Source organism: Chenopodium album, chromosome 1 (assembly GCF_948465745.1).
Source record: "Chenopodium album chromosome 1, dcCheAlbu1.1, whole genome shotgun sequence".
Classification (NCBI taxonomy): domain Eukaryota; kingdom Viridiplantae; phylum Streptophyta; class Magnoliopsida; order Caryophyllales; family Amaranthaceae; genus Chenopodium; species Chenopodium album.
In genome coordinates, this window is record NC_137834.1 from 939,906 (window position 1) to 953,811 (window position 13,906).

General features: G+C 40.1%; 1 protein-coding gene across 2 annotated transcripts; it reads left to right on the forward strand.

The window, feature by feature from the left end:
* Window positions 1-1,173: 1,173 nt before the first annotated feature.
* On the forward strand, window positions 1,174-13,200 carry LOC145612273 (organelle RRM domain-containing protein 6, chloroplastic-like). Of its 2 annotated transcripts, none has more exons than XM_081667948.1 (6): window positions 1,174-1,320; window positions 2,482-2,749; window positions 3,623-3,691; window positions 3,810-3,916; window positions 12,515-12,719; window positions 12,982-13,200. In XM_081667948.1, exons 2-5 carry the CDS (start codon window positions 2,482-2,484, stop codon window positions 12,602-12,604), a joined length of 534 nt encoding a protein of 177 aa, XP_081524074.1. In that variant the 5' UTR covers window positions 1,174-1,320; the 3' UTR covers window positions 12,605-12,719; window positions 12,982-13,200. The 2 variants fall into 2 exon arrangements, with proteins under 2 accessions (XP_081524074.1, XP_081524525.1); XM_081668399.1 differs by having other exon boundaries at window positions 1,177-1,320; window positions 2,661-2,749.
* The last annotated feature ends 706 nt before the right edge of the window (window positions 13,201-13,906 follow it).

A 13,906-nucleotide genomic window follows, 5' to 3' on the forward strand; every position in this document is an offset into this window, starting at 1 on the left:
CCGTGTTTTGATACATAAACAATGTATCTTAATCGTTACTTTTTTGGGTAGAAATCAATCACCCACTCCAGGGAGTATTTCTTAAGTTGTAAAGAAAATGTTGATCTTGAGCCTCATTTTACCTGCACATAAATTGTAATTTAAGCATCTAAGCTTAGGGGTGTCTGAGATTACCCGCTTCAATGCCTAAATAATATGATCCGTAATTGAGAGAAAAGGTATGTTAATGATAGTTTTCCAATAAGTGTGAGCAATAACGATACATTTTCGTTGCCTTATGATTTGCACTTCATTTGCTAATACTCCGTAGTGTATAGTGCAGATGCAGTACATATTAATAAAGAAGAGAGGTTTTGGGTGATAAATTCCACATTTCTAAATTACTAAATAATAATAATAATAAAAAAAATTACTCTATGACTTCAACTATAATTTTATTTAATAACAATTTTTTTATATTGATATTTATTTATTTTTATCCAAAGTTTTTAAATTTGCACCACATATAGTTATTTATTTATTTTTATTAGAACAAAGAGGAGAATAAGTAGCATTCTTTTACTCATATAACAAAAAAACATATTACGTGTTTTTCTTAAGGCTTGTTCCGATCAATTGAAAACAATTGAATTGAACTGGTTAGGACTGAACTGAACCGAACTAAATAGAGATGAAATGAATTGTTTATGAGAGATTGAAGAAAATTAAGAACTGAACTGAATTGAATTAAATTGATTAGAGTTGAACTAAAATTAAACTGAACAGAATAGACCCTTAGCTTGTACTCCCTCCGTTTTTAAATACTTGCTCCATTTCTCTTGGATACGCATATCGATGCTAATATTTGATCACTAATATCTTTAATTATCAATAGGTATAACTTCTAACAATTGAAAATTAATAATCTATTCATTGAGATGATTCCAACAAGTACCCGCACGATTATATTTTTTTCTTATGTATAAATCACAAATATTAGTCAAAACAGGATAAATGAATAGCGCAAAAGTATTTAAAAATGGAGGGAGTAAAATGCTCGTGGTGGACTGGTGGCTGGACTTTGGGCCTCTTGGACTGTTGGGCCTATGGGCTTCCTTCCTGGGCTGAGATAGATGTGAGCTGGGCTGATGGAGCAATTGGAATTGAACATTATCTTCGGCACTTTTGAACGATATAATTGCCTAACCAAATGCAAAGGGCGTCTTTCCTTCAACTCCAAATTGAATTGAGAAATTGAAGATCAAATAAGATTTTGAGAGGAAAGGATTTTGGGCATATTCAAAATTTTCTTCTACAAAATCAAACTCAATTGCTTGCTAGGTAAATAATCTTTTATTTTATAATTGTATTATTTCATTGCTTAACTTATGAATTCAGAATTGAGTAATTTGATATTGGAATTTATGGGGTTTATTTGGCAGTAATTCTGTAGAAAATTAAACATTGAGGTTTATTTGGCATTAATTTTGTAGAAATTAGATTTTGAGGTTTAATAGAAAAGCCTACAAAGTAAATGCCTTGCTTAATTGTATTGATTACTGGGTTTCAAGCAATTGTTTGAATTTGTTTCATTTTCAATGAAAAACAATAATGCTTTTGTAAACTGTATGTGAAAAATATATATATTTCATAGAATGAAAAACATAGAATGATTGAAATTTGAAACACATTATACTAGATTTCCAATTACTGGGATTTCTTAGTATGAGCCTGGTATGAACATTCTTTTTGTTTATATCATTATATGTATTTAATCTTGGCTTTTGGTTGAGTTGGTTCTCTAACATATCGTTTTCTGATTATTGAATTACAAATGTTGTATGTTGAAACTGTCATCGATTATCCGTGTTTATGCACTATGTTGTATAGTGAATCACAAATGTTGTAGTGAATCACAACTACAAGTGAATTAGCATTGAATAAAGGAGTGATTTCCTTGAATTTTCACTTAGGTTGCTGGTCACTGGTTTGATGAGTTGGATTCCGAAGTACCCACCTAATAGATACAAGTATCACAAGTGAACTAGAATGAGTCAAGAATTAATGTTCACTGCAATTTACTTAGATTGTCAGTCACCAGGTTCGATAAATTACTGGAAACTCTATATAAGCAGCTAACACAACCTGTGTAAATCCTCGTCAACTGGTTAGATAGTAATGAGTAGCCAAAATGTTGCAATCTGGCATAACCTTGATATTGCACTTGACTTTTGGCCTAGAGAATAGAGATCACTTGTGCTAAATCGTCGTAGTTTTTTTAGTTATTAATTCCAAACGTTGTTCCTGCAAGTACAGCTTGTTTCAAAAAAGAATGACTGAATTAGGTCTCCTTTATGATGAGCTGAACAGGTATGCTTTGTAAAAAAAGAAAAAAGAAAAAATGAATCTTTCATAAATGCACAGTAAGTTGAGTTGGGTCATGGATTCTCTTTACATACACATATGAAGGTCAAAGAGGTGACTTTGATGTGTTTCTTTCAGATGATGCTGGCAACAGGCTTTCTTGTTGCTCCTTGTACCATCACATCACAAACGAAAGATGCTTGGAAACAAAGATCACCAATAAAGAAATATTGTTCTCAGCTTGTTTCCTATTGTTCTTCTGAATCTTGTCACTCACCAAATGCTTCTCTTTCTTCTCATGTCAACAACCATGGCAGAGCGCCCTCATGTCATCGATATGTTATGGCCTGTGTTTCTTCTTCATCCAGTTCTACTCCATCCACGACTACCAGGTTATATGTTAGTGGTTAGTGCTTGCTCTTCTCTTGTAGTCTCTAGATTGCTACATGCACAAACCTCTTTAAAATTGTTTGTTACTTTACTTGGAATAGCGTTTCATGCTTCATCAATTGGCCGGCTTTGAATTGTGTTTTTTGCTGTCTAATTTCAATTTTTAGAGTTTTGAAATGACTTTTCTTCTGAATGTTTTCATCAGTTAAATAAGATGCATACACTAGTGTGTAGTGTGTACAATTTTGTCTGTATTTTAGTTTGTTTCAAAATTTTTAAGTTGGCACTAGAGGATGAGACATAGGTTTGTTAATGATATCAAGGAATTTAGGATACTATTTCACAATTTGTTAACTAGTAGGAGTCAAAAGCAACTTTCTTTTTGCCAAGCAGAAAGGAAAGTCAAATTCCAGACTACTGGCTGTAGATAAGAAATATCTGCAAGTTTTGACAGCCATGCAGCAATAATGACTTTTTTTTCCCCTCCTTTTTACCATCCGAATTAAGCCAATTTACGCAATGGCAACAATCGTGAAAACTAGGGGCAGCTTGGTCCTCAAACTAACTTCATCAGTATGAGGACCGAGGAATCTCTCTAGTAAGTAATTTGCGATGTTGGGGTTGAGCAACAACCAGTCAACCATGGCATAATATTGATCAATCAAAGAGATGGAAAATAGGCCGATCGCAGATGAGCCAACTTGATATTGAACCATGATGTATATTGGTTTTTTGTATTGTGATTACAACTTGTTATCCTGGTTAATGTTTTCAGCAATTATTAATATTATTTGTGGGCTGATTGTCATAATTCCCCCTCCCCCCTCTTTCTTCTATAGCAAACAATATAAAAGCATACTGGTGGCCTAATATATGCTGCTGCTCGCAGGTCTCTCATTTCGCACTACTCAAGAAAGTTTGCGAAATGCTTTCCAAAAGTTTGGCCAACTAGTGGAAGGTGACTAATCATACAAATGCTCTTAAACCTTTTGGCGTATGCATCAACCAGCAATTTTGCATTTAGTTTTATTTATTCCACTGGATTCTGAAGTCTTATATCCCTGAATTTACTGCAGTTAACCTAGTAATGGATAAAATCGCCAATAGACCGAGGGGCTTTGCTTTCCTTCGTTATGAAACTGAAGAGGAGTCTATGAATGCCATAGAAGGAATGCATGGAAAGGTATGTATATGTACTCCTATAAAAACCTTTTCAATGCTATAAGTAAAACACCAATTCTAAGTTCATGGGTTTGAATGTGGGTTGTGTACTGTTCTATATCTTTTGACGGTACCTTACCTGAAGATTTTATGGTTATATTTCTTTTTGTCATAGATTTGAGTGAGAACCTGTTAGGACTTCTTAGGGTCATATGGAATGAATGCGGTGGCTCACAAGAAAAATAGAGGAGAAAGGTTGTAATTTTGATAGAAAAAGCGTCGAGCTTGCGAAATGTAACTATGGCTTCAGGCCATAACTCTCCAATTACTTAATACAAATTTCTGGCTACTGCCTTCTCCCTATTTTCTCTCTGTTTATACTGCTAGACCTTATTACATAGCTGGCCACAGGCCTTTAGGGCTACAACTACTACTACTTGTCTTTTAGTGCCATACATAAGGAAATAGAACAATTTAAGCAATTAATCCAAAGGAGCCCTGCTATTTGCTGCTTGTGCTGTTGTATGAGTAGTGGGTGAATTGCTCTGCTGCTGTCACTGTCCACGTGGCCTCCTGCCGTACACCAGAGTCACAGGAGGTGGCTGCGGGCTCGTTGCAATATCCCCCTCCCCCCCCCCCCCCCCCCCCCCCCAAAAGTGCCACCTTGTCCTCAAGGTGGAAAAGAGGAACACAAGCATTAAGGGCGGCTGCATCTTCCCAGGTGGATTCAAACACAGGCAACCCACGCCATTTGATAAGCACATCCAACCCATCTTTCTGCCCAAGCTTGGGTCTGCTATCCAGTACCTCTTTTGGTTCCACGACCAACTCCAACTCAGGGGTGATTTGAGTGGGAATGTTAGGGGAGCTGGGAACATTATCTCGTGCTGGTTTCAGCTGGGAAACATGAAACACTGGGTGTAGCTTGCATTCATCTGGTAGCAGCAGTCTGTAAGCCACTTTTCCTACGCACTCTATGACTTCAAATGGGCCATAAAACCTGGCAGCAAGCTTCTCAAATGGCCTCCTTGCTAGGGAGCGCTGGCGGTAGGTTGGAGCTTAAGGAAAACACGATCACCCACCTGAAATTCCACTTCCCGTCTCCTCCTACCAGCACTGTCCTTCATCACCTGTTGAGCCCGCATCAAATTAAACTTGAGTTCATCAAGCATGATATCCCTGGCCTGCAAGGACTCTTCCACAGAATCCAACATTGTCTGCCCCAATCCAATGCGCAACTATTTAGGGGGATCCCTGCCATAAAGCACTTTGAATGGGGTGACTTGTGTTGATGAGTGAGAGGAGGTATTGTATGAGAACTCTGCCCAAGGCAGCCACGTCGCCCATGCTTTAGGTTGTTCTCCGGCAAAGCACCTCAAATAAGTTTCCAACCTTTTGTTCACCACTTCTGACTGTCCATCTGTTTGTGGATGGTAAGAGGTACTCCGGTGAAGTTGTGTTCCCTGTAGCCTGAATAGCTCATGCCAAAAAATACTAACAAAAATTCTGTCCCTGTCAGTCACAATGCTGTTGGGTACCCCGTGCAACCTGACCACCTCACGAACAAAAATTTCTGCCACACCTTGTGCAGTAAAAGGGTGCCGCAGCCCACTAAAATGAGCGTATTTGGACAGCCTGTCCACCACCACCAAAATTGTATCAATCTCCTTCGATCTAGGCAACCCTTCGATGAAATCCATGGTAATATCATCCCATAACTTTTCCGGGATCACCAAAGGTTGCAACAACCCCGCTGGGGACTGTTGTGAGAGTTTATTACGTTGGCAGATTATGCAATTCCGAACATACTCCGCTACGTCACGTCTCATGCCCATCCAAAACCACTCCCCTGCCATTCTCAAATATGTCTTTGTGTCACCAAGCGGCCCTTTAACAACAGCAGCCCTTGTTCCTCCGTATACCCTGCCCGCAACTTTCTGCTCTACCTCCTTCAATATTTTCTGGATGATAAATGTTGACACCGAAATTTTGTTAATTATTAGGTGTCAGATATATGTAAATAAGGAGATAATATCAAAAATTATAAGATATTTATCTTCTGAATCTCATAGATTATTATCTTTTACTCTACGACTCTCTATATAAAGAGGGTCGAATCTAGGGTTTAATTAGGCTTAGATGGAATAAGTCACAAAGACCCCATCTCCTCCCTACTACCAAACATTGTAGGTCTATAGTATGGATTAAGCCGACAAGGCCCCGTACTATAAACAAATATCAAACTCTAGCCCTTTGGAGAGAGGAATCAAGAGATCTACGAGAGTTGTAACCCCACAAATTATCAATGAAATAATTGTTCTCGTATATTTTCTACCTCTTTAATTACATATTGCAGGTTTGAATTTTTATGGTTTACAAATTGGCACGCTTTGGCACGCTCGGTGGGACAATTTTCGCTCTTCATCTCCACTCTTCAAGTATTAAATTTCGTAGAAATAATGGGGGCATGTCAAATTTGCTTTCAAATTCTACAAGAAAATTCCGAGACCAAGTTGCATCTGATATCAAATCCCCGCAACGAGTCTCGAGGGGGCATTTGTTGACACCGAAATTTTGTTAATTATTAGGTGTCAGATATATGTAAATAAGGAGATAATATAAAAAATTATAAGATATTTATCTTCTGAATCTCATAGATTATTATCTTTTACTCTACGACTCTCTATATAAAGAGGGTCGAATCTAGGGTTTAATTAGGCTCAGATGGAATAAGTCACAAAGACCCCATCTCCTCCCTACTACCAAACATTGTAGGTCTATAGTATGGATTAAGCCGACAAGGCCTCGTACTATAAACAAATATCAAACTCTAGCCCTTTGGAGAGAGGAATCAAGAGATCTACGAGAGTTGTAACCCCACAAATTATCAATGAAATAATTGTTCCCGTATATTTTCTACCTCTTTAATTACATATTACAGGTTTGAATTTTTATGGTTTACAATAACATCCCCCTGTATTTCCCTCTTCAATGCCTCCCGGTCCACCCCTTGAACAGTGACTAAGGCCCCTAGTTCATCCTTTTCCTCACAGCCCCCTCTTCTAGATAGCGCATCGGCTACCCGATTAGCCACCCCAGGCTTATAATGTATTTCAAAGTCAAACCCGATGAGCTTCCTCACCCACCGTTGGTACTCCATTCCCACTTCCCTTTGTTGAGTGATAAATTTCAAGCTCTGTTGGTCACTCCGGACAATGAATCTCCTTCCTAGAAGGTAGTGCTTCCATTTTTGTACCGCCAAACATACTGCCATAAGCTCCTTCTCATAGATCGATTTATTCCTCCCGTTAGGTCCCAATACCTTACTAAAGAAGGCTACCGGTCTTCCATCTTGCATTAGCACCGCCCCGAGTCCAAACCCGGACGCATTGGATTCCACCACAAACGGTTTCTTGAAGTCAGTCATCACCAAGATCGGGGCTGATGTCATAGCTTCCTTCGGTTTTTGAAATGCCTCATCCGTCGCTAAAGTCCACCCATAATTGTCCTTCTTTAATTGCTCTGTCAAAGGTTGAGCAATTTGTGCATAATGATGGATAAATTTGCAATCATAACCCGTGAGCCCCAAAAATCCCCTCAAATCTCGTAGGGACTTCGGAGTGGGCCAGCTCACCATAGCTCGAACCTTCTCTTGATCAACAGCCACACCCTCTTTAGAGATTATATGCCCAAGATAGGTTACCACCTCTCTGCCAAACTCGCATTTTTTTAAAATTGGCGAACAGAGTGTGATTTCTGAGGGTGTTCAACACAATCTTCAAGTGCTCCAAATGCTCTTCTCTGGTGGAACTGTACACGAGTATGTCGTCAAAGAAGACGAGCACAAACTTGCGCAAATAGGGCCTAAAGACCTCATTCATAAGAGACTGGAAAGTGGCCGGGGGGTTGGTTAGCCCGAAGGGCATCACTAAAAATTCATAGTGTCCCTCGTGAGTGCGAAAAGCCGTCTTGTGTGTGTCTTCCGATTTAACTCGGATTTGATGATAGCCCGCTTTAAGGTCTAGCTTAGAAAAAATTTGAGCTCCATGCAACTCATCTAAGAGTTCATCGATAACGGGGATTGGGTATTTATCGGGGACCGTCTCCTTGTTCAAGGCCCGATAATCAACACAGAACCGCCACGAACCGTCCTTCTTCTTGACGAGAAGGACCGGGCTTGAGAACGGGCTCGTGGAGGGTCGTATGATTCCTGCCTCCAACATTTCTCGTATCAGCCTTTCGATTTCATCCTTTTGAAACTGCGGATATCGATAAGGACGTACACTCACAGGGTTGCTCCTGTCTCTAAGGGTTATAAGATGTTCATGGCCCCTCTCCGGGGGCAATCCGGTCGGGCTGTCAAAAACCCGCCGATATTCCTCTGTCACCCCTCTTACAAACTCTGGTATCTCACTGTGAGGAAGCGCACTCTCTTCTTCCAGCCGACTGCATTCCACTAACAAGCCCTCTCTCTCTTTTTGTAAAGTCCTGATCGGATCACCTCGAACTTTCACTGTCCTCCCTCCAAGTTCGAAACTCATCTCCTGTAACTTCCAATTAGTGAGCACCGCCCTCAATTTCTCCAGCCACTGCACCCCCAAAATCACATCCGAATTCCCTAATTGTAGAGGTAAAAATTCCTCTTCGATTTCTAAATCCTCTCCTAGCTTCAACTTTACTCCCATGCACTGCCCTCTACCCCTGATTGCCTCTCTGTTGCCCAATGATACCCCAAAAATTTCCTCTCCGATCACCGGAATTTTCAGCTTCTCTACGGCCTTGAGGGAGATGAAATTGTGGGTTGCCCCGGGATCGATCATCACAGCCACCGCTTCCCTTTTAATCTCCCCCACGAGTTTAAGAGTTTTCGGGTTTGAAATTCCCACCAAGGAATTCATAGAGATGGTAACGGGGTTCTCCTCCTCCTCCCCTTCTGCCGCTTGCTCAATCACCGCCAACTCCCTTGATTCTTCCTCCTCCTCTTCCATTAGTAAAACACAACCCCTTTGCCGCACATATGTGAGTCGGACCAGTCCACCGTCCGTCACACTTAAAACACAGACCCTTAGCCCGTTTCTCCTGTAACTCCTCCGTCAGCCGCCTCACTTCTCCGCTAAATCGGGACGAGCTGGGGTTGGATCGGTTTTGGTAGCTGGGTGTTTGTAAGTTCACTGAAGCCGCTGAACTTTGTGGTGTCTGGGTATTTTGGGTGTAAGGTCTGATTGGGTTGGATGAAGGTTGATAAGCGGGTGTGGTTTGGGCCGGCCAGTCCCGAGCAAGATATTGGCTGGGCTTATGTTAAAATATGAATATGGGCTAGGCTTAGCAAATGCCCCGCCCGTTTTCTTTATGTTGTTGATTCGTTCTTCAACCCGCAAGGCGAGATCCATGGCATCCTCCAATGTTAACGGGTTTAGCATTCGGATCTCGGCTTTAACCTCCTTTTTAAGGCCGTTGATAAACTGGCCCTTCATTATACTCTCTGGGATGTCAGGCAAAGGTGACGCCTTTTCAATGAAAGCTCGCCTATACTCTACCACCGTCGTGGTTTGGCTCACCGCAAGCCACTGTTCGTGCAGCGTTCCCGAATTAATTGGCCGGAACTGGTTCAACACTCTTCCCTTAAGATCTTCCCAACCGATCAGGGGCCTCCGGCGACTCTCCCATTGATACCACTGGAGAGCATCTCCATCCATGGCTACAATCGCGGCTTGTAGCTTCTCTACTTCCGACGAACAGTAAAACTGGAAGTATTGCTCGCTCCGTAAAATCCAACCATAGGGGTCGGAGCCGTCATATCCAACTTCCTGTATTTCCAGTTCCCACGCCCTTCGCTGTATTCGCCACGGTTCTGGAATCCCCCACCTCCTCCGGGCTCCGGGGTTCCAGCTGCCGAGCCTCAAGCCATTGAAGCCGTTAAGCTCCCCAGTGTTGAAAGGCGGCTCATTGAAGCCTCCCCCACCTTGTGGTTGTTCCACCTCGTTCTCCCCTGTCGTGGGGTGATTGTTCAGGCTCATGATGAGCCCACGCATTTCCTCGCAAAACTTCTCTTGTTGGGCTCTCAATGTTGCATTCTGCTGATTTTGTTCATTGCGAAACCGATCAACCCGCCCTTCAAGCACTTGTCTTACCTCATCTATGGCTGCTCTGTTCTTCATAGCCTCTTCATCAATATTTGCTGAAGAGAGTTCTCGCCGTCACTGATTTTGTCAAGTATCGTCTCCACCCTCTCTTCCAAGGCGGCTACTCTTTCCACCGTTACTGTTGGGGCCTTCGGCGCCATACATACCAAATGGAATGAACGCGGTGGCTCACAAGAAAAATAGAGGAGAAAGGTTGTAATTTTGATAGAAAAAGCGTCGAGCTTGCGAAATGTAACTATGGCTTCAGGCCATAACTCTCCAATTACTTAATACAATTTTCTGGCTACTGCCTTCTTCCTATTCTCTCTCTGTTTATACTGCTAGGCTCTATTACATAGCTGGCCACAGGCCTTTAGGGCTACAACTACTACTACTTGTCTTTTAGTGCCATACATAAGGAAATAGAACAATTTAAGCAATTAATCCAAAGGAACCCTGCTATTTGCTGCTTGTGCTGTTGTATGAGTAGTGGGTGAATTGCTCTGCTGCTGTCACTGTCCACGTGGCCTCCTGCCGTACACCAGAGTCACAGGAGGTGGCTGCGGGCTCGTTGCATCATATATTCCTATTCAACTATAAGTTTGGTGATGGCATGAAAGGACAGCGGTGTGCTGTCTATGCTGTTTCTGCCATTTTCATAAAACTTGAGCCCATTTGTGGCATGTCTTTCTCTTGTAGCGGCTGAAAGATCATTCCCTTCAATCTGATTGTTGCTATTACCATATTACAAAAACTATTGAGCACACTATCAGTTTTCTTTTTGTTTGCAACTAAACATGGATATTACCTCCAATCACTTAGAACTAGCCAACAAGCAACTGGGAGCTCTTACTCTTGGCAACTATTTTATTGCTAGTCTTGCTGCAGAACAATGTTGAAATTAATTTTTTTTGACTCATGCTTATCTGAGCAGCTGTGCTCTCTTGCTGCCCCTGTAAAAACTTTTTAACCTCAATAGTCAATTCTAGCATGACACGCCAATATGCCATTTTCTCATCGCAATTGTAGACATATTTCCATAAATGATCTTTGTTAGATGCATTTGCTACCCAACTAATAAGGACTCCTTCTCAACCAGCTTTGGGGGCCAACATGTATTTGGCTTCAGCTGATGAAACTGCCTCTCTTTGTTGTATCTTAGAACCTCATGAGATTACTTTTGTTCCCAACTAGAATACTGTAGCTGATACTTTTGGTTTTCTACAGAACTAACCCAATTAATGCCATAGTAGCTTATAATTCTCTTTTTCTTTGACTTGAATCACTTGATACCTTAAAGATAGAACTAGATCCTCTTTGCAGCCGCTAATGTGGATCACTAGGGTTACTCATGTATCAACTCTTGTATATTCCAAGAGCGTACATTAGGCTTACTTTGAGTTAGGGTTAGGCAGAGTGGGTGAGCCAATCCTTGTATTTGTTGGCAGTAATATTCTTTGCTCTGCATATTGACTTTATATAACAACGAGGCTTGCGAGTTATTTTAGCGACCAATATTCTCTGCCGCAGCGGATTTTGTGCAATCTTCCAGTTACCTAGAACCCTGTGTATGCTAGGCTACAAAAATCTTGACTGCTTGTTCTAAAGATGATTGAAAGAGCTCATCACCGTACAATTTCGCTTCTTGTTGTTGCAATCATATTCTTATTTTAATGGTGTTTTATATGGGATATTTCTGTTTGGAAATGTATACATATCGTGTGTGTAATCTTTGTTGTTATTTAATCTAGGATGATTTATCTTCCCAAGTCTTTTAGTCAAATAGAGGCCTTATATGTTTCGTGGGTTGTTTAAATGGAAAATTATTGACGAATTGCTGATTTTTTTTTAGCCAAATCCATTATCTAAAGGGCATCCCAAATTCGTTGTTTAGCCAAATCCATGTCTTCAAAATATAATTCCTGTTATTTCACTATATTGGTCCTTTGGGTTAAATAAATGCAACTTAAAGCTTGGAATGTTTTATGTAGTTGTTTCCTTCATATAGCCCACTGTTTCTTACAGTTTTGACTTTTGAGTGATGGTGCACATGCCTTCAAATTTCTTGTAGTTTTAACCAAATAATTACATTTTTTTTTTTAATTAGAATATCAATTTTACATCATGGTGATCCCCATAGCACAACTTCTATTAAGTTTCGGGTCTTCAACTACATACATGTGTTTGTTTAATTGTTTCCTTTCAAAGAATAGCTATTTTCTTAGTGCTGAATTCTGCTGAGCAAGTGCAGCAAAAGGATAGCTAACTTGCCATGGCTGTTAGCACTGAGCAGGTCATCTTCTTTTTATTTGATCCTGTGCTTCATAGTTGTAGATACATCATACAACGTGGTTGAAAATGAAACTAATATAATTTATTTTGCCAGTGTATTTCTTGCTTTCTCTCAAGTAGACAAACCTGGTCTCAGTGTCTTCTTCTGTTTTCGAGGCACACGTGAACAACCAATGTTTTATATTATTAACATTTTCAGCTATCAGTTTCTTGATGGCAGGGTAATATTTGTAGAAGTAGCAAAACCCAGGTCTGAAACTGGTAAGAATCAGCAGAATACGAGAGAATCACGCTGACATACAGGCATACAGCTACTGAGAATGGAATCAGAGCTAGCAATGTAAAATCTGTTTTCATAGTGTGTACATGGAAATCAAGATATCTGTAGCCTTGTTGCTGACAAATGGAGAGGTAGTTTCAACAATTCTATATGGTATCTGGCCTTTTTATATTGGATAATTCTGTAGAGTAGACGAAGACTTTTTATGCATATCTTCCCTTTCCCCTCCAACTGAATCTTCTGCAAAATATGGAATACTGCCATCGATGTAAATCTTGTTCCAGTTATTTGTATTGTTGAACTGAACTGAAAATTTAGGTTATATCTTAAAATTTGTGACTAAATTCTTGCTACAATGTGTTGTATCTTGATGTGGTTATTTTCCTATGGCAGATTCATAATGCGTCAAGTCAAATAAGGTTTTTAAGCATCAATCATTGTGCGTCTACTTGAAGAGGTTTGTTGATTGCTATTCTACTATGGTTGATGCCACGGATGAATCCATAACTATTGCCAATAATGAATGCCCAAAAATATAAGGTTGTATTCATCGTTGCACTCAATCTACAGACTGAAAACTTTCTGCATCTGTTTAATTAGAAGTTGTGCACATGCCTAGATCTGCATTGATGATAAAGGACCATGTCTTAATTGTTCATACCTTGTAAATCCAATCGTGGCTGGTCATAACCCACCCCCCACCCCCCCAATTCCATTTATCTTGTGCTATAGAAAGTCACGAATGACTGATATATGTGATTCAATTCTTGGATACTTAAAAAAGGGGGTTAAACCTTACTTCCTTCGTTTCTATTTAGTTGACGCGTTTGATTTAGGCACATATATTAAGGAAAGGAGAGAGAATGAAAAAGCAAGTGGAGTATCTTGTAAATGCAAGGTAAAAAAGTTACCCCAAAAGGAAACGTGTCAACTAAAAAAAATACTTCCTAAAAAGGAATACGTGTCAACTTAAAAGAAACAGAGGTACTATTTTGTTAAATGAGTTACACTCTCAGAGCTTGCTTGCAGCTTTGTTAATGGCTATCAAGTTGTTTTTTTTTTTAATTAATTTTATTGCGTGCTTGTTTTCCACAATTCCCGGGAGCATATCTATGCATGCAATTAGATTTAGATGCCCAAATACAAGCTAAAAATTGGATAGGAAAAAATGAGTAGCTTGCAATCTGTTGTAGCTAAATTCTAAAGAAACACAAGCTTCACCTAGTGTGTATCAGAGCTCTCAAAAGTTGACCCGACCCGAGATATCGACTCAAACCCGATTATTAACCGACCCATCTGAACTCGAAAAAATGATAAC

Coding starts and splice junctions, on each gene's coding strand:
- LOC145612273 (XM_081667948.1), top strand. CDS start 2,482: ATGATGCTGGCAACAGGCTTTCTTGTTGCTCCTTGTACCATCACATCA. Junction 2,750..3,622: donor TACCAGGTTATATGTTAGTG/GTTAGTGCTTGC, acceptor TGCTGCTCGCAG/GTCTCTCATTTCGCACTACT. Junction 3,917..12,514: donor TAGAAGGAATGCATGGAAAG/GTATGTATATGT, acceptor TTCAGCTATCAG/TTTCTTGATGGCAGGGTAAT.